At 58.6% G+C, this 25,973-nt stretch overlaps 1 protein-coding gene, 2 long non-coding RNA genes and 1 pseudogene across 4 annotated transcripts in view; 3 read left to right on the top strand and 1 right to left on the bottom strand.

The window, feature by feature from the left end:
- KRT7 (keratin 7) overlaps positions 1-13,790 on the top strand; it is a 14,763-nt gene extending 973 nt beyond the window's left edge. The window contains exons 2-9 of one of the 2 annotated variants that reach the window (XM_025458823.3): positions 710-921; positions 3,386-3,446; positions 4,626-4,721; positions 6,357-6,521; positions 7,488-7,613; positions 10,380-10,600; positions 13,024-13,058; positions 13,428-13,790. In XM_025458823.3, the coding sequence (XP_025314608.1) occupies positions 710-921; positions 3,386-3,446; positions 4,626-4,721; positions 6,357-6,521; positions 7,488-7,613; positions 10,380-10,600; positions 13,024-13,058; positions 13,428-13,585 (1,074 nt within the window). In that variant the 3' untranslated portion in view covers positions 13,586-13,790. The remainder of the gene's footprint in view (positions 1-709; positions 922-3,385; positions 3,447-4,625; positions 4,722-6,356; positions 6,522-7,487; positions 7,614-10,379; positions 10,601-13,023; positions 13,059-13,427) is intronic. The other variant, XM_049102744.1, reaches the window with a different exon arrangement.
- Positions 13,791-14,796: 1,006 nt separating this feature from the next.
- Positions 14,797-21,333, bottom strand: LOC112667274 (keratin, type II cuticular Hb1-like; annotated as a pseudogene).
- On the top strand, positions 17,276-18,845 carry LOC125753849 (uncharacterized). Its single transcript, XR_007406518.1, has 3 exons — positions 17,276-17,542; positions 18,029-18,186; positions 18,533-18,845. It is a non-coding gene; the product is annotated as an uncharacterized LOC125753849 (long non-coding RNA).
- Positions 21,334-22,130: 797 nt separating the features above from the next.
- LOC125753850 (uncharacterized) lies at positions 22,131-25,795 on the top strand. Its single transcript, XR_007406519.1, has 3 exons — positions 22,131-22,404; positions 22,512-22,536; positions 22,690-25,795. It is a non-coding gene; the product is annotated as an uncharacterized LOC125753850 (long non-coding RNA).
- The last annotated feature ends 178 nt before the right edge of the window (positions 25,796-25,973 follow it).

Here is a 25,973-nt window from a genome sequence, read left to right as displayed (position 1 = left end):
GGAGAAGGGGGGAAGGTAGGGCTGGACCAGGAACTAAGGGCTAGCCCAGCTGTGTCCATCTGGCAGGACGTCTTTCCTGGAGGGGGGCGGTGTGAGGCCCGACCCCCCCTCTGCTGCCTTCTCGGCTGCCCAGCGCCTGCCTTCCCCTTGGTCAGCTCGCCTCCGCGGGCCCAGGTCCTGAGCTGCTCTGCCTCGCTGTCCGCAGCCCCCAGGTCCTGCTGCTCCGCGTTGCTAGTTCTGAGGAGGATTACTTCCCACTTCCAGTCATTCTGGACGCAGCCAAGAGGCCTTCTGGGCCCCAGGATGAGCACGTAATAGGTGCTTATTTTAGCACCCTGTCCTGAGACCTAGGGGGCAGGGGGCAGCGGAGAGAGGACAGAGAGACAGAGGAGGCCCAGGACAGACAGGGCGGGGCAGCCCTGCAGGGAGGGAGGTGGGGAGGACTGTGAACATTGGTGACCCGGGCAGGCCTGACCTCTGGGTCACACTCCAAGATGCTTTAAGACAGAGGGTCCTGGAGGAGAGGCTGGTGCACGGTGGGCTTTTTAGAGGGGGTGGGGGGACAAAGGCTGGGGGCCCGGGTTGGGGGAACAGCCAGCGGAGCGGGTGCCTGGGCTGTGCTCGGCGGCCAGAGATGCTCCCCGCTCCAGTGTGGGGTGGCACCTTCTGTCCCTCGTGAGTTCCCGCCTCACGTGAGTGTCCATCCCAGGTGCGCTTCCTGGAGCAGCAGAACAAGCTGCTGGAGACCAAGTGGGCCCTGCTGCAGGAGCAGAGGTCGGCCCGGAGCAGCTGCCTCCCCAGCATCTTCGAGGCCCACATCGCTGGCCTGCGGAGGCACCTCGAGGGGCTACAGACGGATGGAGGCCGCCTGGAGGTGGAGCTGCGGAACATGCAGGACGTCCTGGAGGACTTCAAGAACAAGTACTGACCCTAACGTGACCTGGGGGGGGGCTCCACGCCCCGGAACAGTGCGCCCCTCGTCAGCCGATCCCTTGCAGGGTCTCCCGTCCAGGTCTAGGGGTCAGAGGGGTACAGTGACCCCTGAAGGGAAGGCCTTGACCCACACATTCCCTGTCTCTCCTTTCATCTTCTTTGTCCCTGGGGGCAGCTTCCAAGTCTTGCCACCTGACCTACTCCCAGGGAAATGTCCCTGCTGGGGCCCCTCCGACCTGCACTGTTCCCTTGGGGCGCCTGACCCGGGCCCCAGGACAGGGTAGGGCAAAAGGTGTCCTATGACGGGTGTGCTTCAGAACTTGCGTGACCCTCACAGAGTAGTCTAGAACAGCTGCTCTGTTCACGTGAGGAGTTAGAGACCGGAGAGATTCAGGGTCCTGAGGAGGGTCAGGGGGCAGGCCCCTGGGAAAGTCTGAATACTGGGCCCCCTGACTCCCAGGAGGAGACACGGAGCTGACTTGGGAGAGCAAGGAGCAAGGAGAGAGAGGGGTCGCGGTGGGCTCTACAGGGCTGCAGAGGCTGAGGGGCCGCTCTGGTCAGGGCAGGAAGCAGAGAGGAGGCTGTGTGGCAAGGCAGGGAGTGAAGGGCCCGGGATGGGGGTACTGGGGTGTCAAGGACGGGCCTCTGAGGGGCCCACTGAGCTCTCTCTTCTCAGTGAATAGAAACCAACGCCTGAGGCTCGGGCTGGGCGCACCCCAGCACACTTGCCAGTAGTCCCGGGAGCAGCAGTGAGTTCTGTGCTCTGCCCTGGGGGTGCGTGACTCAGCCGGACACTGGCTCTAACTGGAGGGAGAACAAACAAAAAGGCCTCTGTGGGGAGCTCCCACTCCCGACTTCCCCGACTTCCTTCCCCGGAGCAACAGTCAACAGGAGTAATCCCGAGTAATCCCACAGCAGGTGGGAGCCGACAGGTGCAGGATGGAGCAGGCCCCGGGCAACCGGTGAGCCTCTGTTGCCATGTGTGCGTGCATGTGTGTGCTCACGCAGGTGTGTGCTCACGTCCTACCCCCCACTCCGGCCCCCAGCCTGCCGTAGAGCGCTTTCCTGCAGAGCCAGCCTGGGCTCTGGGTTGGGGCTGAGGGAGGCCTGGAAGGGGCCCCTGGAGGAGCCCGGGGTGCAGCTGCCTGGTGAGCTCCTGTGTGGGCACCCCTGGGCCCAGCGGCACGCCACCAAGGCAGGGATGGACAGATGGCCTTCAGGATATTTCCCTATTATTTTTTTTAAAGATTTTATTTATTTATTCATGAGACACACAAAGAGAGGCAGAGAGCCAAAGGCAGATGCTCAACCACTGAGCCCCCCAGGCGTCCCTTCCCTATTCTATAGGACCTGAGGGAGCAGGCCCTTGTGAGTCTGGGCTCCTGGGAGATGGTGGGGGCGGGGGTGCTCTGCCTGCAGGAGCTCCTTGCTCCCGGCCATCGTTGCCCTGCTGCCCTCCTGCAGGCCTCGGGCACTACTGAGTTCCTGTTTCTGACACTTTTTAAAAAAAGTTCCCAAATAAATAAATACTGGGTCAGGCCCAAGTGCCCCCTTGCTCTGTGCCCTGCATTGCCAGTGTCCTCCTATGGGTGGGGCCAGCTCCTCGGGAGAAAAAGGGATGGGGAGGGGGGCCTGTGGGAGTAGAGATGGGGCCAGACCACCTAGTTGGGGCCTGGTTCTTCTGGCCCCAACTGATTCTACAAGGTTCCTCTGCTTCAAGCTCCTTCTTCAGCGTCAGAAGGTGGGATGAGGTAGTGGTTAAGGCCTGGGCCTGGGGTCCGACTGCCAGGGTCAAAGTCTGGGCTTTGTCACTTCGCAGCTTAGTGCCCGGACAGATTATCTGCCCCTCGGTGCCGCCGTTCCTTTCCTGCTAATCATGGTACCACGTTACAGGATCATTGTGCAGATTAGATGAGCTGATTTGCAGAAGGCATGTGACAGTGCAGGCCCCATTTGAAGCGGTCTCTAAGCTTGGCTATTATTATTTGTTTTCTTGTTCCCGGTAGATGCAGTTTTTGTCCTTGAATTCATATATGTTCCTTGCCCTCCCACCTTTCATCTCCTGCCATGACTCCCAGCCTTAGGAATAGCCACAAGGCGGGGTCGCTTGGGTGGCTCCGTGGCTGAACCTCTGCCTTCGCCCCAGGATGTGATCCCGGGGTCCTGGGCTCCCCGCTGCCTGGAGCCTGCTTCTCCCTTTGCCTGTGTCTCTACCTCTCTGTGTCTCTCATGAATAAATAAATAAAATCTTAAAAAAAAAAAAAAAGGAATAGCCGCAAGGGACAATCAGGGACATTTGGTTTTCCAGCTGATACCCATTTCCGCAGGTCATTAAGGAAGAGTGAAGCCGATGTGGGGCAGGTTCTCACACCTGGGTAGGAGGGACGCCGGGATAGGAGGGGGGATGGAGGCAGAGCTGCACACACACCATGCACCCTCCCCCTACTTGCAGGTACGAGGATGAGATTAACCGTCGCACAGCCGCTGAGAATGAGTTCGTGGTGCTCAAAAAGGTGAGGGGGGCGGACAAGCCGGCAGGGGGCATTGTCCAAAACCGCATAGGCCCTCGCACCTGAGCAGCCGGTAGGGATGTGTGGCCCAGGTCTGGTCTGGAGGTTACAAGGAGGAGGTGAGGGGCTTAGGAAAGGGGAGATCTGGAAGCCAGGCCCTCCTAGTACAGCCTCCTAGTGCAGTGTACGGGTGCGCATGTGTCCGTGTGCACGTCTGGTGAGTCACGAGACTTGCTTTTGGCCTGGAGGCGTTAGAATCAAGACCAAAAGGTAGAGGTTAGAGAGGGAGACCTCAGGCCCAAATACGGAAGTGCTCCGTCACAGTCGGAACGTTTCATGACAGACAAGGGTTGGAACACCACGGTGCCGAAATACGTGCTGAATGAATGGGACGGGCCGCCCGAGGCAGAGCGACCTCCCCGTTCCTGGAGACGTGCGAGCTGAGGTCGAAAGGCCTCAGGAGTATCTTTGGGGGCTTTGATTTAGGATTCTGATTCAGTGCCCTCCCCGAGCAGCTCAGTGTTCCAGGCTCATCCACGCGAAGGCGACCTGCCCGGAGTGCTGCGCCCTTAGAGACTGAGGAGCTTCAGGGATGCATAAGGTCGAGCCCTATCCGCAGGAGTTTGAGCACAGGGACGTATGGCTACCAGGGGCCCCGACGTCCCCCGGGCCTGCGCTGTTACCTGTGTCCCGCCTGCGTCGTGGTCGCTAAGCTGCATGTTAAACATTTAGGCTGGAGACCTTCCATCTCTGGGGGCCTTCTCCTGGAGTCTGAATAATTTTCCGCTGCTCTCCTATTTCATCAGACGTTGAGGCCCACGGAGGTGAAGTGATTTGTCCAAAGTCCCTGAGATCGTAGGTGGTAGAGCCAGGGCTGTGTCCAAACCGCCAAAGCCTCTAGGGACCGGTAAAGCACTAGGTTTGGGCTGCCAGCGCTGGGAAGGCACCTGTGGCCATTGGGGATGCGTGGAAATGATGTCCACCACGTAGCCTGGGAGGGTCCAGGAGAGGAAGCTTCCTGCTGTGGCCGGGTCAGCGGCCTGGAGAAGTGGCCTGTGACTTGGTAGGGCCCTGGTGTTTGACCCTGCGGGTTGGACGGTGCCGACTGGCTCCCATCCCTGCTAAATGTTCTGTGTACCGAGGCCACGATGTCTCTACCCCTTCTCGGTGCCACCCCCCCAGGATGTCGATGCCGCCTACATGAGCAAGGTGGAGTTAGAGGCGAAGGTGGAGGCCCTGAACGATGAGATCAACTTCTTCAAGACCTTATATGAGACGGTGAGGACCTTGGGTGTGGGAGCCGTGGCATGTCTTCCAAGTCCTAACAGAGGGGCCATCTGGTTTACCCCCTGTTCAGGGCCAGCCCGGGTGTTGTGCGCAGGCACTCATCCTGCTCTTTATCCTTTCTGGACTCAGGAATCCGTGGTGGGCAAGGAGTTTGGGAGGAGCTGCGGGTAACAGAGCAGGGTGGGGCCAGCCAGGACTGGCCCTACAGAGGCACGGGGTGACCATTTGTTAGGGGGGGTGTTGGGAGGGGTCGAAAGGAACCAGGAGGATGTCTGGGAATCCCGGGCTGTGGCAGAGTTCGGAGGTGGGCTGGGTGGGGTGGGCAGGGGGCCCGAGTCAGGGGAGACTGGAGTACCCGTGCGCCTGTGCCCAGCGGGACCGGATGTGTGGCTGCCCCCGTGGCCTCGTTCTCTCCCCCTTGCCCTACCTGGGGCTTTCAGCTCTTTTTTCTCTGGGGGATTTAAAACCCTCTCCACTCCTGTCGGCGTGACTGTCTGGCCTTCGGCGGAAGTTGGGGTGTCCAGTCATCGGCAGGGCTGGTCCGGGCACCGTTACATAGAGGCTGCTTACAGACCAGTTCTCGCCCCTTTAGTCTGGCTTTCGTCTGAACGTCCAGCCTCCGTCAGCCCCTCAGTGACTTTCCACATTTATTAGTTTCCGGGCCAGGCCCCTTGAGGTTCGCTCTCTGATCTCTAATCGCGTTCTAATCTCTGTGCGGGTCTTCATACGTCTGTTGCGTGTTATATACACGTATGCGTGTGTACGTATATACGTGTGTGCGTACGTCCCCATACATATATATTTAACTACTTTCTTGTCTTTATAAGACGAATACATGCTCGCTGTCAAAAATCCAGAGTAGGGCGTAAAATTGAAAACAGGCCACTTATATATGCTCTTATCACCTTGGCATCTACCTCTTGTAGATACCAACTGCATACACACACAGGGCTATAGTAATATATATATATATATTTTTTTTTAAATTTTTATTTATTTATGATAGTCACAGAGAGAGAGAGAGGCGCAGAGACATAGGCAGAGGGAGAAGCAGGCTCCATGCACCGGGAGCCCGACGTGGGATTCGATCCCGGGTCTCCAGGATCGCGCCCTGGGCCAAAGGCAGGCGCCAAACCGCTGCGCCACCCAGGGATCCCATAATATATATTTTAATAAGAATAAGATCACATTTTTTTTCGCGTACCGTGGATATAAATACAGCCCTATCATCAGTCTTAAAGGCTGCAGAGTTCTATTCTAGGGCGGGATGTTGTATGCGACCCGCCCCCTAGTGATCTGCTTCCCCGCCCGAGCCCCCGACCCAGCAGAGCTCACAGAAGGGGCCGTCAGGGTCCTCCACAGTCTGTCACTCCTTTATCTGCTGCGATCCCACCAGGTTCTTTTTCTGAGAAGTTGCTAATGGGCTCTCTGGGCTGCCAGGGGCGGGCAGACTGTTTGGCAGGTGCTGGGTCTGTGCCCCCTCGCCCCCTGGGGCCTCACGCCCACTCTGACCTCTTCTCCCTTTCCCTTCCCCTGGTGTGAAGGGGGTCCCGGGTTGGGTGTGGGAACGGGAACGGGAACGGGTCACACCCCAAGACCTGACCCCTGGAGGTCTGGTCCCTGCAGGAGTTGGCGGAGCTGCAGTCCCAGATCTCGGACACGTCCGTGGTGCTGTCCATGGACAACAGCCGCTCCCTGGACCTGGACGGCATCATCGCCGAGGTCAAGGCCCAGTACGAGGAGATGGCCAACCGCAGCCGGGCCGAGACTGAGACCATGTACCAGAGCAAGGTGAAGAGCGGGGGGGGGGCATCTTTTCTTCTGGGCGGGGTCCTCATCCTGTCCCAAGCCTTTGGGGCTGGGTCCCACTGTTCTGGCAGGCACCAGTGGTCAAGCCCGTGGTACTCTGCAGTACCCGGGAAAGAGGGGATGTGAAGGCTCCGTCCCTCCCTGGGCGGGGATCCCAGCCTGGTGCAGGGGCGGGGTGGAGGCTCCTAAAGCACAGAGGGGATAAATAATTTGCTGAACTCTACATAGCTCGTAGATGCAAGGGTGGGGACTTGATCCCGGGTTCTGGGTCTCCGGGCCAGGGAGGAGTAATCGTTGTGCGTGCCGTACGGAGGCAGGGCGGCTGGCTGGGAGGATGCTGAGGGAATGTGCTGCGGTAAGCCAGCGTTCTGGGGCGGGGGGAGCCTGAGGCAGGGTTTAAAAGCAGCAGAGGGAGGTCTCTGCAGAGATAGAGAGTCATCCACGGCACACGGGTGAGACACAGCTATGCCAGCAAGGAGACCTGGGCTCAGACTTGCCATGTGATTGGATCCGTGGGCAGTGCCTTCCATTCTCCGGAGCTCGTTCTTCCCATCTGTGAAATGGGTGGCGCTGATGCTTTTCACAAGTGTGCTTTTTTTTTAACGGGGGTTTGTTTAACAGGTGAGGATCTCAGACTTCTGGTGATTCTGCAGCACTTGGGACATGGTGGGGACGGGCAGGGCCCCAGGATCAATGGGGATGGGGCCCTGGGAGCCATCCTTGCCCTCCCTGTCCTGACTGGGGAGGAAAGCAAATCCCCAGTCCACCCCACTGCCCACGAGTCTGGCCTGCTGGCAGTGGGTGAAGATCTCTGGGAGTCACACTGTCGCTTCCTGGGAAGATAAGCGAGGAGGGCTCGTCATGCAGAACCCGGGGTCTTCCTTGGATGAGGCCCCTGTAATCATTGACCCCCGCCCCCCTGCCATACTTCTCTATGTGGCCCTCCAGTTTGAGACCCTCCAGGCCCAGGCTGGGAAGCACGGGGACGACCTCCGTAACACCCGGAACGAGATCGCAGAGATGAACCGTGCCATCCAGAGGCTGCAGGCTGAGATCGACAACATCAAGAACCAGGTGGGAACAAGCCCTCCTCCCTGCTGCTCCCTGTTTCCGGGGGCACGTGGAGGGCAGCCATCTGAGAATGAGGAGAGGAGGCTGTCCCAGGCCGGGGCTGGTGCGGCCCGTCTCGGGGGCCCACTTGGGAGATCTCCAGGACGGACTGTTCTTGGCCAGGTCGTGGTCCGGCCAAAGGGAGGGGAGGAGTCCGAGCTGGGCTGCAGCCTGGGGAGGGAGCCTCAGCCTGGCCTGCCTGAGAAGCACCCCCGTTCGTTCCCAGACTCGTACTGGGCACTCTCCTTGCACCTTGCTCTGGGTGCATTGTGCTGTACCTGGGAGCTCGCAGTCCGTCTGGGTTAGGGGGACAGAGGCCGGCAGGAACCCTTACTAGGGCTCGCAAGGCCCCGTCCCTCCCTTCCCACCACTGCCTCTCACTGTGCCCCGGCCACACTAGGCTGCTTCCGGTCTCTTGGATTTGCCAGGCCTGTTCACGCTTCAGGGCCTTTGCACTCCGTGTTCCTGCCACCTGGAATGTGGTTCTCCTAGCTCAGCACGTGGCTGCCCCTTTGTCATCCTGGGATTTGGACGCAAGTCCCCTTTCCGGGATTGACTTCCTCAACCACCAGCCACTCTGTCAGCAGGGTGTCTGAAGTTTCCCAAAGCATCTGTCCCTAGCGGAAGTTTTCTGGTTTATTAACTAAGTTGTTGGCTGTCCCCCACCTCTCCTGAAATGTGAATAAGGCCTTGAGTGCTCCTCCTCAGCACCCGGCACGTGGTGGGGCACAGGCCTCCCATGTGTAGCTGTGTAGCCGGCAGGGGGACAGGTGTTGATGAGGGTCCCCCAGGCCCCGCCAAGGCATCCCCAGGGGTGGACAGGGCAGCTAAACCTGAGCAGCTGTCTGCAGCGGGGAGGGAGGGGAGGTAACCAGTGCTGCAGCTTCCGGGAGCTAATCTCCAGATGAGCAGGGGGGTCGGGGAGGGATGTGGGGGTGATTTCCCCAGAAATGTCCCTCCCTTGGAGCCCTGCTGGCCATTGTACATGAGGGTGGAGGCTGCCTCCTGGCCCAGATGCAGGGCTATGAATCACCGGTGCAGCAAGGCAGCTTCCGGGCCGGGAGGGGAGGCACAGAGTAAGGAGTGGTAGTTTGCCAAACCCTGCAGCTTTTGCCGCATCTGGTTCTCCTCTTGTACATTAGGGCACAGCCAGGCCCTGGACTTGGGGGGTCTCCCACCATGCAGGGGCCCAGAGGCAATGGGATGAGGCAATGTCAGGGGGCTACCAGTGTGATAGGGGAGGGCACTGCCAGCTGGACAGGGGGCAGAGGGCACCAGAGGGCACCTCCAAGAGGTGTCTCTCTGCTCTGAGTCTCCTGGTTCTGGGCTTGTTTTGAAGATGGTTTTTATTCCTGTCGGCTGCCCGAAATTTAGGGACTCAACTAGGATCCCATGGCTTTGGCTCTTCTCCGGCTGGGGACGGAGGGGCCGGGCATTCGTAAATCGTGACAGCATTTATTAATTATAGTGATCACGACAGGCGATAACGAGTGCTGGCGAGGATGTGGAGGGAAGGGAACCCTGTGTACTTTCGGTGGGGATGCAAACTGGCGCAGCCCCTGCGGACAGCCGTGTGGAGGGTCCTCAAAACGTTAAAAATAGAACCACCGTAGAATCCAACAATTAAATTTTGGGGCATATATCTGAAGGAAATACAATTCCTATCTCAAAGAGATCTCTGCACCTCCATGTTCATTGCAGCATTGTTTACAATAGCCAAGACACGGACACCAAGTGTCCATCAGTGGGTGAATTAGTAAGGAAAATATTATTCAGCCACAGAATAGGATATTACTCAGCCATCAACCCGGGTGGCTCAGCGGTTTAGCGCCGCCTTCAGCCCAGGGTGTGATCCTGGGGACCCGGGATCGAGTCCCGCATGGGGTTCCCCTTACGGAGCCTGCTTCTCCCTCTGCCTGTGTCTCTGCCTCTCTCTCTCTCTCTCTGTCTCTCATGAATAAGTAAATAAAATCTTAAAAAAAAAAAGAAGAAATCCTGCCATTTGTGACAATGCAAACCTTGAGGGCATTATGCTGAGTGAAATATGTCACACAGAGAAAGACAAATATTGTATGCTCTCCCTTATAGGTGGAATCTAAAAAAAAACAGAACTCCTAGAAACAGAAAAGGTTGGTGCTTGACCAAAAAAAATGATTAATAATGATTATAATAGTATTTATTAAGCACTTACTGTGTGCCAGGGACTTCCATATCACCTCATCTAATCCCTGCAGCATCCCTATGAGGGAGACTCTGTGATTATTGCTGTTTTAGAGGAGAGGAGACTGTGGCCTGGAAAGGTGGATGTGTCCAAGATCACGTGGCTAATAAGTGGAAGAGCCAGAATTGGAGCCTAAGCATTGGATATCAGGCCCCCCCCCTTTTAAAAAGATTTTATTTATTTATTCATGAGACACACAGAGAGAGAGGCAGAGACCCAGGCAGAGGGAGAAGCAGGCTCCATGCAGGGAGCCCGATGCGGGACTCAATTCCAGGATCCCGGGATCGCGGCCTGAGTTGAAGGCAGACGCTCAACCGCTGAGCCACTCAGGTGCCCCCAGAGCCCATGTTTTTGACTCTTGCGATTCCCTGGTGCTGGGGGAGTAGACTGATGCCAGTGAGGCCTCCATGAGTGAGTTGCATGGGTGCTCACTGCAGGATGGGGAGGCAGAAAGGCAGTGACTGGTAAGGCCTGTCCCCTAGCTCACAGCCATCTCCTACTGCCCACAGCGCACCAAGTTGGAGGCTGCCATTGCTGAGGCCGAAGAACGTGGAGAGCTGGCCCTCAAGGACGCACATGCCAAGCAGGAGGAGCTGGAGGCCGCCCTGCAGCGAGCCAAGCAGGACATGGCCCGGCAGCTGCGCGAGTACCAGGAGCTCATGAACGTCAAGCTGGCCCTGGACATCGAGATCGCCACCTACCGCAAGCTGCTGGAGGGCGAGGAGAGCCGGTGAGGACACAGAAGCCAGGACGGGGAATCCTTCTGGGGCTCGGTGGGGCCTGGGACTTGACATTCATCCATCTACAGACATTTCCTGTGCCCTCTTCTGCAAGGCACCGGGGCGGGGGGTGGGGTGGGAAGTGTAGGGAGGGTAAAGCTGATGCTGGCTTCTTTGCTCTTGATGAGATGACCTTCTAGTTGGAAAGACCACATGGTATAAAGCTCAATGGGAAAGCTGAAATGGTATCAGCCCCTTCACAAGTGTGGCCCAGGTCATCTTTTTTTAATTTTTTAAAATTTTTTTAAATTTTTATTTATTTATGATAGTCAGAGAGAGAGAGAGAGAGAGAGAGAGTGAGAGAGAAAGAGAGAGAGAGGCAGAGACATAGGCAGAGGGAGAAGCAGGCTCCATGCACCGGGAGCCCGACGTGGGATTCGATCCCGGGTCTCCAGAATCGCGCCCTGGGCCAAAGGCAGGAGCTAAACTGCTGCACCACCCAGGGATCCCCCCAGGTCATCTTATTAGACCCTCACAATACATTCGGGGAAGCAGGCCAAGTGTTGTTGCTGAGTTTACAGAGGGGAAGCTGTGGTTCAGTTTTATGAATGGAGGGGACAGGCCCAGCGTGCAGTCAAGCTCTGCTGATTCCTGGTCCAGGGGTCTTTCATGATGCCAGGCTGCTTCTCGCTGCATCACTGAGTGCCAAGTCGCCTGGCGTTGACTGAATGTGGGAGATCCCAGAGATCTATGCACACCCGCTGCCAGAGAGCAGGCTGGGCTGGATCGGTGTTAGACATGGACCCTCTGTCCGTGCAGTTGGGCTTTCATTCTCACCCTGATGGTTGATTGATTCATTCAATCTGCAAGGCTGTAGAGTTGTGCCCTCGGCGAAGGTTAAGGTTTGGAGAGGGTGAGAAGGAACAGCATGGCCAAGGCTTGGAAGTAGGCCCCATCAGGGCTTGGCTTGTTGGAACCCAGCATGGAGATAGATAAGGTGTAAGATAGGCTCCTGCCCTCGGGGGGCTTGCACGTGGGCCGGGGGGCACCAAACATTTGTTAAAGGAAGCACCTAGGAAGCACTCATAATAGAGACCATTTATGAAATGCTAAATTTACACAGAACTTTTTCTTTTGGGAGCATTTTTTCCTGAGGGGCGGGGGAGGCAGGCTGCTTCTGATGGAGTCGACAGGAAGGAGCTGGGGCACTGGGGAATGCTAGGGCAGAGTGCCTGACTCCAGGAAGGAGGCAGAGAAGAATCATGGCTGCAGGAAATGGGTTGGGGAAGGGGAGGCGGAAGGGTCTCTGCCACGGCAGTTGACCCATCTCTTGCTGGGGTTGGCACCTGGGCTTTGTGGGAAGAGGAATTGAACGGCAGAGGCCTCTGGGAAGAGAGAGCCGCTGATCTGGGGCACAGGGTGGCCCGAGAGCCCACCTGTCCCGGCCGTGCTGCCTCGCTCTGCACCCTCTGCCAGCATGGGTGCAGGGGCCATGCTTTCTTGGGAATGCAAACCCTGGACCTCTTTTCCTGCTAGAACCAGAGCTGGGGACTCTTATAGTGGGGCCCCATCCCCTTCCTCCCAGGGGCCCGCAACGGCCAGCGACTCCCAGCGCTTGCAGGGGCCAGTTGAACAAGGGGCTTGGAAGCCTCCTGGCACATCCGCCTCTTGCCCTTGTCCTTCGCTCTGTCCTCTTCCTGAACTTAGGGCTGATGACGTCAGCTGGGCTCCCCTCATCCCTCTATCAAAGTGAGGTCCCCCCTCCCCACTGCAGAGTAAACTCAACCTCAAGGCCAAGGGCGCGGTGACAATGGAGCCGTGAGTCATAAAACAAACACGCCCAACTGTCCCGTGGCTTTTCCATCTCCAGCCGGGCCCTGAGAGTGGCCGCATCTGCCTCTGCGGCCTCCGCAGTCCCCGCCGTAGCTGCGTTCCCGAAAGCAGCAATTCTCGAGTTATTTCACTCCATAGCGGATGATGGCTCCACGCCACACCTCCCGCTAGGGCCGGATGGCCAGGCATCCGTAAGCTCCAGCCCGCGTTGAGGGTTTGTGATTTGGTCGGGGGAGGCAGCTGTCCTCAGAAGTAATCCTGGCTACCCCTCATGGACTCCCGTGCGCCCAGGGCTCCAGCGCAGTTACGTGATCCAGCCTCACGACCGACCCTGTGAGGCCCGGACTAAGTTAGGCTCAGTTTATAGGTGAGGAAATGGAGGCTTTGGGACATGGCCCAAGGTCACGTGGCCAGTACCAGGAGGGCCTAAGTGAACCTCCCCCCCACCCACCCCCTTATTTTGCAATGAGGCTGAGGACTAATGTGTGGGGCAGGGGAAGGAATATCAGCCCTGCGCGGCTCCCGGATGGAGGGGGCCCAGGACTGCCTCCTCCTGCTCTGAGGAAAGAGCTGCTCTCACAGGTCTCTCCTCTGCCCCCAGGTTGGCCGGAGATGGCGTGGGAGCCGTGAACATCTGTAAGTCCTTGGCTGTGGCCCTTCTCCTGTGCTGTCTAGACCAGGCTGGGCCTGCAGGATGGCACGCTGGCCCGAGGGCCTGGCCTTGTCCTGCCCAGGAGCTTCTTCTTTCCCTTATGGGCTTTTAGCAGGTGCCCTGGAGCTCCCAGCCCGTCAGGCTCAAAGGCCCAGGGAAGCCGTGCAAGAGGGCAGAGCGGGGCGTGGGGCGTCCGTGGTGCAGCCCCTGTGGCTGGCCCGGGCTCCTTCTGGGCTGGCCTGCGGAGGGTGCTGAGGAGGAGAGGCAGTGGGGAGGGAGAGTGGGGTGGAGTGAGGGATGGGCCTCGGGGGGTGGGCCTCGTGCTGATGGAGCCCTCCTCCCTTTTCTCCCAGCTGTGGTGAACTCCACTGGCGGAGGCGGCAGCGGCCTGAGCTTCGGGGGGACCATGGGCAGCAATGCCCTGAGCTTCTCCAGCGGCGGCGGACCTGGTGCCTTCAGGTCCTATTCCATCAGGACCTCAGCTGCCACCCATAGGAGCATTCGGAAATGAGCTGCGGTGTGCGGAGACCTGTACCCCTACCTACCTACCCCCCTCTAGCCCCCCAGTCACATGAGGGCTCCCATCCCTGATACCAAGACTTCCAGGCAGTCTGAAAATGATGTCAGAAGAGCTAAAAAAAAAAAAGAGAAAAAGAAGAGCTTCTAATAAAGCAGCCTTTCCGAAGCCTGGGTGAGGCCCACCCTGGTACCTGGAATCCTGGCTTCATAAGCTGGTGGAGAGGGTTGGGGAGGAAGGGGCCTTCGAGAGCATATAGGGTCTGCTCTGAATACTGAGAAGGCCTTTGTGCAGGCGGCTGGGAAAGCCCGTTGGTGCGTGTGGTGGACCCTTCGGGGCATGGCTCTCAGTCCTATAAGGCCTTGGCCTCCTCCCAGAGCTGGGGCTGAGTCCAACCCCTCTCCTGAAACCCAGGGAAGTCTGGCTCTGCCAGGGAGGGGGCACTGAAGTCCTCTCCTGCTGAGGGAGTGGGAGGGCTGTTTGCACAATCCCGACCCCTGTGTCTGTGCTGCCGAGTACCTTCCTTGGTGTGAGGAGGCCCCAGACGTTCAGCTGCCATAGGCCTGGGCACACCAGCCAACTCCCAGGCCAGTTGGTCCTTGCAGGTGTTGGGTCCGCCTGGCCCTTGGGCCCTGGAGGGAGCTCTCTGGGTCTGGGACTCGTGGGGGTGGTGATGGCAGCGGGAGGAGGTCTGTGTGCCTTTGGGAGGGGGTAGGGTGAGGAGGTCCAGGGTCTAGCTCCATGGCGGGAGGCTCGGTGCCAGGTCCATGGGCTGCGGCTCTGGATCCCTGGCAGGGGGAGGGGCATCTGGGTGTCGTCTGCTTGATAAGAACATCGGTGTGTCAGGGTGTCTGACATGGGGGGGGTCTGCGTGTGTAAGTGTGGGGGTGTTTTTGTGCTCTGTGTTGGGGATGTCTGTTCTTGGTGGGCAGCAGCACACATGATGGATAGTGGGGAGGTCTCTGTGCCTGGGAACGGGGATCGGGGGGTGATGGTGGTGCTGGTGGGTGGGTGGGGAGCGATCAAGAGAGCGTCAGTTTCCGGGGGAGGGGAAGTCTGTATTTGATCCCGTGGCCGATTCTCCTGCATTGGGGTGGAGGTAGAATTGGGGGCGTGGAAGATGTAGGCCACTGGTGTCCCACCAGCCACGGGTGAGAAGGTTCCCCACCAAAGGGGTCGGGAGAGCCAGGCCCTTCCCCTCCCGGCTAAATCTCCTCGGGGTTGCCCTCCTGACTCCCCTCCAGCCCCCCTCCAGCCCCCTGCCCCCCCGCAGCCTTCAGGATGTAGGGCTGTGGCACTAGGGGCAGGGTGCCGCAGAGGGACCCCTCGGCGGGGAACACCTTCCCGGGAGGCCTGCCAGGGCCGAACACGGGGCTGGAGGTGCACGTGCGTGTGCACCAACGGGAGGTCTTCCGATTACACTGCGGATGACGCGTGAGCTTTATTGGCAACACGGAGACGAAGCACGAGGGAGAGGGCGCCGAGGCAGTCACCGAAGATGTCCCCGTGGGGCTGCAGCCTCACCACTGCCAGGGGGTCGGGCTCCGAAGGCAGGCGAGGCCCGTGGGACAGCGTGGCCCCCGCGCCCCCACCGTGGGCAGCCAAGGGGCCCGGGGCGGGCTGGCTCTCAGGAGCCACCAGGGCGGGGAGACCAGGCGGGGAGACCCCGGGCCCGGCCGGCTGCGCGCGGAGCCCACATGCGGGAAGACGAGGCTGCAGGCGGGCAGGCTGGCGGCTCTCCAAGCCCTTCCGCTTCGGGCGCGGGGCCCGCCTGGAGGCAGGGGCCCTGGACTTGGGGGGCCATGTGCTTGCGAAGCCCGAGGTGCTACCTGAACCGCACCAAGGAGCTGCTGCTGCACCTCTGGCCGCAGGGCGCACAGGCCCGGCCTCACCGCCACGTTCCCGCTGCACGGGGCGCTGCACACGCTGCCGGTCACTGGCCGGGAGCTCGACACGCAGAGGTCCCCGCAGACGACCCCGCCCCGGGAGCTGCTGATGCCTGCGAGGGGGGGGAGGAACGGGGCTTAGTCTCCCCACCAGGTCATCACCTGCGGCCCCTGCCTATTGGCCAGCGCCCCTTCTCTTGCTCAGGGCTCCTCCCTCCACTTCTACGCCTCCCTTCCCCCCAGATCCCCTCCCCGCCCTGCCCCGCACCCCTTCCTGCACTCTGGCCTCCAACATCCTTGATAAACTCCAGGTCTTCCCTATAGGCAGAAATAGCTATTTAACTTATAATCACTCACCGCCACCTCCCCCCACCCCCTTCCTTTCAGGGTTTCACAGTGTGGTCTGGGCTGGCCTCCTGTATTTGTAAATAAAATTTTATTGGAACCAAGCCATGTGTACTCTTTAGGAGTTGCTTGTGGCTGTGGCTTTCACATGACAGTGACAGAGCCGAGTAGTTGAGACAGGGGCTGGATGGCTCATAAAGCCTGAAATAGTTACGATTTTGGTCCTTTAAGAAGACGTTTGCCCGCCAGGAACCCCAAGCCCTTCTTTCAGAACCCACAGCACAGATTACTTACAGACCTTTACGGCACCAATGCCCTCACACAACCTTGTAGGGAGAGAGCAAAGAGACAAAAACTAGTTGGGGAGGACGATGCTTGCAAATTCCCTCCTCCACGGACGCTTGATGCAAATAATATGCAAATGATATGCAAATATGCACGCAGCTCAAAGCACAGGGTAGGGGAGATTGAAGAGCCTCTTCCCACACCTGTGGGCCTCACCTGTGCTCCTCGCCCTCCAGCAGCCGCCTGTAGGTGGCGATCTCGATGTCCAGGCCCAGCTTGGAGTTCATCACCTCCTGGTACTCCTTGACCAGGCAGGCCATGTCCTGCTTGGCCTTCTGCAGGGCGGCCTCCAGCTCGGCCAGCTTGCAGCGGGCGTCGGTGAGGGCCGCCTCGCCCTGCTGCTCCGCCTGCGTCACGGTGGCCTCCAGCTTGGTGTTCTGGGGGCGCAGAGAACAGGGTGCTATGGTCCCGGGTCTCTCTCTCCATTTCCTGGATGTGTCTGGTCGCTCCCACCTCCAACCCCCCCCAAAAAGGCCTCTCCCTTCATCAGCCGGGTCCCCCCAAGGGCCACAACCAGGGCCTCTAGCCAGGCACATGGGCTCGGGCGTGAGTGGGGTGGTCCCTGGGGCACACACTGCCTGGGCGGCCCTGGGACGCTCAACGTGAGCCCTACCTGGCACTTGGCGTTCTCGACCTCGGCCGTCAGCCTCTGGATCATGCGGTTGAGCTCGTTGATCTCCTCCTTGGTGCGGCGCAGGGTCTCCCCGTGCCGGATCACTGTGGCCTTCATCTCCTCACACTGTGTGTGTGTGGGGGGGAGCACAGGGGCTCCTGAGGCTCAGGACGGGTCATCCCGCTAAGCCCCACACCTTGCACAACTGCCACCCCAACCCGAGGGCTGCCTGCCCTTCCCTCGTCCATCCAAGCTGGACAAATCCCAAAGCCCTTTCAGCATCCCTCCTTCTGGGGCTCTGGCAGGGGGAGGCTGGGCCCCGACCTTGCTGCGGTACCAGGACTCGGCCTCAGCCCGGCTGCGGCTGGCGATGTCGTCGTACTGGGCCTTGATCTCGGCCACGACGCAGTCCATGTTCAGGTCCCTGCTGTTGTCCATCTTGACGATGACTGAGGTGTCTGAGATGTGGGCGTGGAGGAGGATGGGGGGAGGATGGAAGATCTTGTTTGCACCCCAGCCTCTCCCAGCACGTGTGGACCCAACCCTCCCTGGTCTCCCGCCCCTGCTCCCACTATAGCCCCATGGACTGCAGGCCTCAGCCCGATCCCAGGCCAACCAGTCCCAGGCCAGGGCCCCCTCTTCCAGGCTGGCTGCCAGTTCTCTGCCTGGACCACGGCCCCTCACCTCCTCATACAGGCGCCGCAGGAAGTCGATCTCCTCGGTCAGGGCTTCGGCGTTGGCCTCCAGGTCTGACTTGCGGAGGTAGGCGCAGTCCACATCCTAAAGGGGAGAGGGTGGCACGGGTGTGTCACTGGGAAGGAAGGCAGCACAAGCTCTTCCCACCCGGGAGGGCACCCACCAGTCTCTCCCTGGAGACTCTCCTTGGCTGCTCATCCTAGTGCCTGGCTTTGGTGAAGTCTTTGCGCAGGGAAAGGGGGCAGGAGTAGGTTTGAGTAAGGACGGGGGACCGTGAGGTTGCCAGGCACTTCCTCTGCTACCTACCTGGATGATCCTCCCAGAATGCACACCTTGCTGAAACTTAGGCTCTGTGTGAAATGGGTCTGTTCTAGTGATGCCCCAGCCCTCTGTGCCCTGGCATCTCAGGGAAGGCAATCTAGATCTGTGGTCAGAAGAAGAGGTCTCAGGGATCATTTCTGCCCGTTCCAAGCCAGGGCAACTCAGGACCAAGACGCTTGACTCTCCGTGCCTCAGTTTCCTCCCAGTGACCCCTGCCTTCCTCGTATGCAGGTGGTGGGAAGGACCTGGGGGGAGTCCACATGATGGCGTCGGTGGTGAATCAAGTCTACGGGGTGAGGAACAACAGCACTGTTCACGCCAGCCTCTCCCAGCTGTTGGTGGCCTGAGAATGTGGCCTCCTGGAGCATCCGTGTGCTCTGGCACTCACGGTATTTAGGGGGGGCCACTCTCCAGCAGGCACAGGGCAGAAGGGGATGGGAAACCCATGGGCCAGATGGGAGTTACCCCGGACAGGGGCCTCGAGTGCCCTGCTTGTCCTGGGATGAATGTCCGGGGCGTCTCTGGGAGTACTGAGGCGTGGAGGGCTGGGGAGGGAAATCGGGAGGTGTTGCTCGTGTGTGATTCTGGGGCAGCCGCTCAGCCTCTGAATGACGGACCCCTCCCTCTGCCTCTGCCCTGCTTTCTGGGTTGGGGGACAATCACTTACCTTTGTCAGGACCCACAAATTCATTCTCAGCAGTGGCCCTTAGTGCCACCTCCTCTTCATATCTGCAGATGAAGGGCACAGGCGTCAGTGGCTAGAGCTTTAGTCGGGTGGGGTCTGAAGAGGACGAAAGGAGAGCCAAGGCCCAGGCAAGCACATTCCGGGAACTGGAGCTTCTGGAGGTGGTCACAGAATCAACACGTGCTGGACTAGAAGGGAGCCTGCCCGTCCCTTGCTTCTGGGCACTCAGGCCAACCTGTCACCCAGCGCTCTTCCTGTTTCAGGGGCTGCTCATTCCCAATGGGGTGGCGGGGTTGGGACGGGGGTGCCGTGCACATTGGTTGGCCTTCTGTTCTGGATTGTAACTCCAGAGACTGTGAGAAACTGAAGGGCTGAGGGGCTGTGTTACTGTTGGGTTGGGGAAGGGGGGGATAGTCTTCATGGAGGAAAGGAATGCAGAGCAGGGTCGGGAGGGATAGAGGAGGATGAAAGCCTCCACTGAGAGCTCTCCCAGGGCAGGGCTTATGGTCCTTTTATCTCTGTCCTCGTGCCCAGCCTGAGGTTGCATGGAAGGCCGAGGGGGAAGGGCTACCTAACTGGGGAGGTTAGAGAGGGCAGGCTCTCAGCAAGCAGCACGGCGGGACCCAAGGAGGAAGTACGGGGGAGGGGGAGGTCGGTTGGATGCTTAACTGCGGGCCAGGAAGATGATGTGAATGGAGGAAGGTTCTGGAAAGTGGGGAGGGTAAAGGCTGCGGGGAAGTGAAGCATGCAAGACTGGAAGTCATTTGCGCTGACGACGGGCAATGGCCAGCACACAGGACCAGCCACCCCTCCCCACCCCAGAGTCCCATTGCTCATTTTAACTGGAGTTGAGACATTGCTTTGCTTTTTAGGCCTGGCGTCCTTCCAGCCAGCCTGAGGAGTGGGGCTGGGATTCCCTACTCGGGATTCCAGAAACGGGGACTGCTGATGTTATATGCGCTCACTGCAGGTGGTCCTGGCTGACAGGGCTCATGTGGCAGGGGGTCTCCGGGCTGCCGTAGCCCCCCATCCTGCCTTTCCTGCCGTAGCCCCCCATCCTGCCTTTCCAAGCCGCCGCCAGCTCCCACACTGCTCTGCTGTGGAGATCTCTGGGGTCAAGCGGAGGAGCCACTGCCCAGGGTCACACAGCAGATCAGGGGAGACACTGGATGTGGAGCCCACACCGCCTGCTCCTGGGCCAGGACATCTTCCACGCTCGGCTCCCCGGCTGCCTTTCCCGGGTGTCACCGTCGGCACACTCAGGGTGCAGTGCCTGCTGAGAGGGACCGCCTGGGCCTGGAGTCCAGCTCTGCCACCCGCTCTCAGGGGTCCATGGGCAAACCCCCTGCCCTATGCCCCTGTCTCCTTTATCTTCTGTGTGCAGTCAAAGGGCTGGACTAGGGGCAGTGATTCTCCGGTGTGAAGCCTTCGCAGGCTGACTTCAGGATTTCCCATCCCCTTGTACTATTTTACATGTGATTCATTTATAGGTGGATTTGCTTCACATTTACACTTAAGTGGGGTTCAAGGGCTAACTTTATATTGAGAGTTGAAGAACCAGGGGCGAGGGGCATGGGGCAGGGTCATAGGCATACATAAAAGCAAGTCACACAACATTAAATTCTAGCTGAAACTGTCGTCCCCAGCAGCTCTGAACCTGAGGGTTGCTCTCTTTATTTATTTTATTTTTATTTTTATTTTTTTTTTGGTTGCTCTCTTTATTAAAAGTGGAAGAACAGCAAGTATTAGAGGGACACCGAAGACTACCAGCACCTAATTTTAGATTTAATCTTAAGGATTGAAACAAACGTGAGAAGAGAGCAGTTTTCCCATCAGCTGTTTCAATGTTATTAATGCTTTCATGTACCACCTCAAATGGTCACTGAGCAGCATCATCAGCCTCCTTTCCCCATTTCTAGAGACTGACCGGGGACTTCCAAGGTTCTCCCCGGACGTCCAGGCTCACCGAGAGCATGAGCGAGGACAACCCTCTTGTCTGTGGGGACCCTGCCTGACTGGACCCAGGTTGTATATAATGATAGTGTCATCCGATTAGGGGCTGCTGCCCTGTGCTCATCTCTCTGTGTCTGTCTGTGCCCTGGACGTGCGTCCGTCTCCTCCATCATCAGACTAGGAGCTCCTCTGGGCCACATCTCTCCTGCCCCTGACTCCCTCCTCAGCCTCGGTCCTGAGCATGGGTGGGACAGAGGAAGGGTGCGGTCGGGGACACCCATCCTTAGGGTGCCCCTGCGGTCCTCCTCCTATTCTTCTGTTGGTTTTTGCATCTACGTGCACGGACCGCCCTGTGCCTCTGGCATGAGGGGTCAGAGCCCGTCCCCGTCTCTGTGCGGGGACCTGCCTGCCTGGCCAGAGGGGCACGTGCAAGCCACACCATCCCACCGGGAGCCTGTGCCCCGTAGTCACGTCTTTGGTGCATCCGGGCCCTGAGCTGTGTCTGTCCGGTCCATCAGACTGGGAGCTGCCCTGGGCCCGCCCTGTCCTGCCCCTGACCCCGCAGGAACTGAGGGCCTGGGAAGGGACACCCACCTTGTCGATGAAGGCGGCGAACCTGCTGTTGAGGCACTTGATCTGCTCCTTCTCCTCGTGCTTGCCACACTGTGCGTTGGGGTCGATCTCCAGGTTGAGGGGCGTCAGGAGGCTCTCGTTGACCGACACGGTGGTGATGCAGGGCGGGCTGGGCCCGCAGAGGCCCCCGACCCGGTAGCCGAAGCTGCGGCCGCAGGAGCCGGCGCGGAGGGGGCGGCCGTGATGCAGCAGCGGGACCGCAGGCCGCGGCACAGCTCAAGGTCCTGGGGCCGCCGCTGGCGCCGAGGCGGGAGGAGCAGGACATGGTGCGGAGGCAGGGGGGTGCTGGAGCCTGAGGCCGCGCCGCCCCTTCTATGCGACCCAGGCCTTTACGGGGGGATCTGGGTGCCCCGGCCTCCGCCTGCTACCATCAAAGCGGCCCGGGCCGCCGCCGCCTCCATAAACTGGCTTCACGACCCGCCTGCGCTTTATAGGCCCGGAGGCCCGGTCACCCCCACGGGCCATGCGCGGAGGACTGGGGCGCCCCCTCTGCCCCCCTTGGTGGGGACCCGGGCGGGCAGCCCCATCATGGGCTGTGCCCCGGGGCGGCCACCCGCCTGCAGTTGGGGCAGCATTGGTCCCCGTGTATCCTGAGGGCATGGGGCGCGGGGCATTGGATGGGGGGCATGGGGCAGGGGGTGAGGGGCTTGGGGCTGTGGGCATGGGGTAGGGGCTTGGGGCATGGACCGGGGTGCTTGGACTGGGAGGCATGGACTGGGAGGCATGGGGTGGGGGGCCATGGGGCATAGGGCAGGGGGCATGGTGCAGGGGGACATGGGGCCGGGGGTATGGGGGGGCATGGGGCAGGTGGCAGGGGGCATTGGGTGGGGGGCATGGGGCTGGGGGTATGGGGGGCATGGGGCATGGGTTGGGGGACTTGGAACGGGGGGTATGGGGCTGGGGGCATGGGGAGGGGGCATGGGGCATGGGCCGGTGTGCTTGTAGTAAGGGGCATGGGGCGTGTGGTATGGGGTCGGGGGCATGGGGCATGGTGCAGGGGGCTTGGAGTGGGGGGCATGCGGCGGGGGGCTTGTGGCAGAGGGCATGTGGCATGGGGCATGGGGCGGGGGGGGCGAGCATGCGTGCCCACGTGTGTCCAAAGGTGGGGTGCGGGCCGGGGGTCTCGGTCCCGCAGATTCGTGTCTTGACCTTGGACGAATGAATAACCTTTCTGAGCCTCAGTTTCCCCACGTGCAAAGTAGGAAGAGTAGATAGTCCCCACCTGCAAGCTGTGGCAGGACCTCAGGACACAATGGCAGGGAAGCACTAAGGCCCTACCTAGCCCTGAGCACGCTGCATCTTAGCCGACAGGCCGAGAAGCCGTCCCCAGCACTTAGTAAGAGCTCCGTAAATGTTTGTTTGCTCTATTTATTCTGCTACTGTTAATTCGCCATTTATCCCTGTCTCCCTTTGGGCAACAACTTTCTCTTCTCTCTTCCTCAGAACTCAGCTCACAGCTCCTTTCCTTGTAAGTGTTGTGCCGGGAGCCCCCCTCCCAGGTGGAAATTGCTCCCTGCACCCCTCTCCACTCTCCCAGGGGAGGGGAAGGCCGCTGCAGTAGGGGGTGCCTGCCCTGTGTGGGGGCCCTATGACGAACACATCTTCTTATCTTTACCCTCAGGGCATCTTCGCAGGTCCGTGTTGTGCCCATTTACCTGACTGGGAATGTGAGCTCAGAGCGGTCCAGCGACTTGTTTAACATCAAGCACAGAAAACTCTGTGCAGGAGTGGATTCAGAGTCTGAAAGGAGGCTCCCAGCCCTCCCCGACGCCGGCCCCTCCGAGGCTCTGAGGGTTGAGCCTCACTCCTAGGCAAGAGCCCAGACTGCTAGGCTTTGGGGTCCTAGAAGAATAGGCCCGATCCAAAGCCTTCTCCTCAACTGGTGCTCGGTCATGGCCACCAACCCTAGAAGGCCATCATCCACGATAATGGAAGTTAATTATATGTCCAGTTATGGGCAGAGGAAACTAGAATGTGAACTCAGCAGGCAGCATGAAAGAAAAGCATGCAAATCACCCTTAGCTTCCTTTGCTTTTAAATATAAGCTGTTATTATGCAAAGGGTAATTAAGTTCTGGAAGTCCAGAAGTCATCATGGCCAGCTCTGCCTGGCAACCTGTTTCCAGAGCCTGCCCCTCGGCCCCCTCTGCTGTCTTTCCCAACACTCTTGTGGGCCTGAAGCCTTTTGGCCTGGCCTGGACTTTGCAGCGGCTTCAGCCCAACATTAGCGCTGTCGTCTGTGGAAGGGAGAGTCCAATTCCATGGTGTCTGGTACTTCCACTCCCAGCTTCAGCTGGGACCGCCGGTGGTGTTACTGATGGCTTCAGGACCAGATGTTTCTACTCTACTTCTCTCCAGGGAACAGTAGTATTGGAGAAGACTTCCTTTGGTGTCTCCCTCACTAGAAGGAGTGGAGTTGCCCTGACGCCTGGAGGATTTAAATTAGACTTACGGAGGCTCTTAAGTGATGCTCGCTTGGACGTCTTTCTGGGTTTTGGTGGGTGTATGGAGCTGACTTTTCTGGAAGTGTCCCCAGAGGGAGCCCTTTGAAGGAGACTGTCTGGAGAGTGTGGCCTTGAACTTGTGGTTTGGTTGAGGGAGAGACTCTGTGTCAGGTGGGGTGAGGACTCCTGAAGGCACTCGGGAAGGGGTGGAGGTGAATGTGGGTTTTGGGCATCCTGGTATTTGGATCCCTCCCACCACGTCCACAGACATGGGTTCTACGGCATGAAGTAGCTGAACAAATACGTTTTTGGTTGTGTGGTTGACTTTGCCAGGCCTTGGTGGGGCCCTGCCAAGGGTCCAGTGTCGTCAGTTGCCTTGAAAACTTGTCCTCTGAGGCCTTGCCCGTGGATCCCCCGGAACGTTCTTCCCTCAAAGCTGCCAGGGTCCCCCGAAAGAAGCCATCCTGACCTGGATTCCTTTCCCCTCCTGAATTATCTAAGTGCTGAGTCCACAGGCTTTGGCTGACCTTGACTCTTTTGAGCCCCCTCAGGCCCTCAACTGTGGAAGAAATACTTTCAAGGCTTCAGAGTTGCCTGAGTATAGGATTTTCCAAAGCCCCATCTCGACAGCGTTACCCCAGGACAGAGGAGAAACGGCTGCGGAATCCCCCGAAACCAAGAAAGTGACAACATGGCCATTTTATATGGCGAGGCGGGTGGAGCCGGGTGTTTGGGTTTCTAAGAGGAGGGGCAGTGAAGGGGGGGGGTGTCAGCATCCTCTTCTCTGGCTTATCTCTTCCAGCCTAGCTCACTACTACTTGTGGATCATCTTGCTTTAGCTCCCCTAGTGGAGTCCTCAAATCCGGCTCCGTACGACCCACTCAGAGCTGCAGCTCTGGGGCACCCGGGGGGGGGCTCAGTGGTTGAGCGTCTTCCTTTGGCTCAGGTGGTGATCCCGGGATCCTGGGAGCGAGTCCCACATCGGGCTCCCTGCATGGAGCCTGCTTCTCTCTCTGCCTCTCTCTCTGCCTCTCTCTCTGTGTCTCTCATGAATAAATAAATAAAATCTTAAAAAAAAAAAAAAAGATGCAGCTCTGCTGTGCCTTCAGCTGCCCCTCGGCCTGCGGCCCTGCCTGTCACCGCCGTCCTCTGCCCTAACCATGTGCAGGAGGGACTGCAGGGCTTCAGGAAGTGAGCGGGTGGGGAAGGTCTGTTTTCTCAGAAGGGGTTACATGATCTGGCAATTGGGAGCCACTGAAGGCTCCAAACCAGCCTTGGAAGCTTCTTCCTTTGTTTTTTTATTTTTATTTTTAATTTTTATTTTATTTTATTTATTTATTTATTTTTAAACTTCTTCCTTCGTTAACCTACCCTGTGCTTTTATCAGCATTAGAGGCAGTGACCGGCAGACACAAGAAGGGAGGAGAGGCTGAGTTACCTGCTCAGAGCCTTTCCCCATTGCATTATGAGCTCAGGAGAGGGGCCCTATCCCTGCTCACCCACCCATCCTGTAGACCTGTCCAGAGCGCTTACTCTATCCTGACATTATGCTGGCGACTAGGGGTGCAAAGATATGACCCCGCCTCTGCTCCACCTGTTCACACTCACTGGATCACGCTGCTGATTCCACCCACCTTCCTGGATCTAAGCTCAATCAATTTATTATATTAGAGTAATAAAAAATCAAGATCTTTAAAATGAGTAATGGGCTTATTTAAGTTAGAGAAACGTACTATGGGGGATGTGGGTGAGAGGGATATGTCAGACATCCCGGGGGAGGGGCGGGATGGTCTCTCCCTTCTGTTACCAGCCAAGTCTCTGATCATTTCTCTTGCTCCAAATCCCTTTCCCTGTGGAGGTATGATGAAGAGGTCACTTTGGGGAGTGAGCTTGTCGGGATCAAGCAGGTGAGTGGGTCTGCCTGTGGCCGACCTCAAGGGGATCCAGTACTCCTTCCTTCGGCTAATACATTCATATTTTATTTCCTTCCGAGGAAAGGCATTTTCCTCCTCACACCCCAGGAGATCCACAGAGATCTTCCTTTACAGAGAGGCCCAGAGAGGTAAAAAAAAACTCCCTAAAGTCTCATACAATGTTTTGCTAGAGTGGAAGGGAGAGCTTAGCTCTCCAACCTTCAACATCTGGATCGATGCCTATGACCTGCTTTGCAAAACAGGCTCTGGGAACTGGTTCCAGAACACAATTAGTTAGAAAGCAGGAGAAAAGGAGGCCTCAACCTGAGATGGCAAGTAGAAAGATATTTTTATTGTATCAGAGAGATGAAAAAGCTGTGGCTCTGGGAGACTGGTCGCGATCAGGAGTGACCAGTCTCCAGGAGTGTGCATGGGGAGGCAGTCGGTGCTGGATTCCTGGGGACAAGTGGGGATCTCTGGTCCTACTGATTTTGGCAGGTCTCACTTCCCAGAACCTGGGAGAGCCTGCCCCTTATGTTCTTTTGGGAC

This window comes from Canis lupus, chromosome 27, assembly GCF_003254725.2.
Source record: "Canis lupus dingo isolate Sandy chromosome 27, ASM325472v2, whole genome shotgun sequence".
NCBI classification, from domain to species: Eukaryota; Metazoa; Chordata; class Mammalia; order Carnivora; family Canidae; genus Canis; species Canis lupus.
This window is presented reverse-complemented; position numbering and strand designations above follow the sequence as displayed.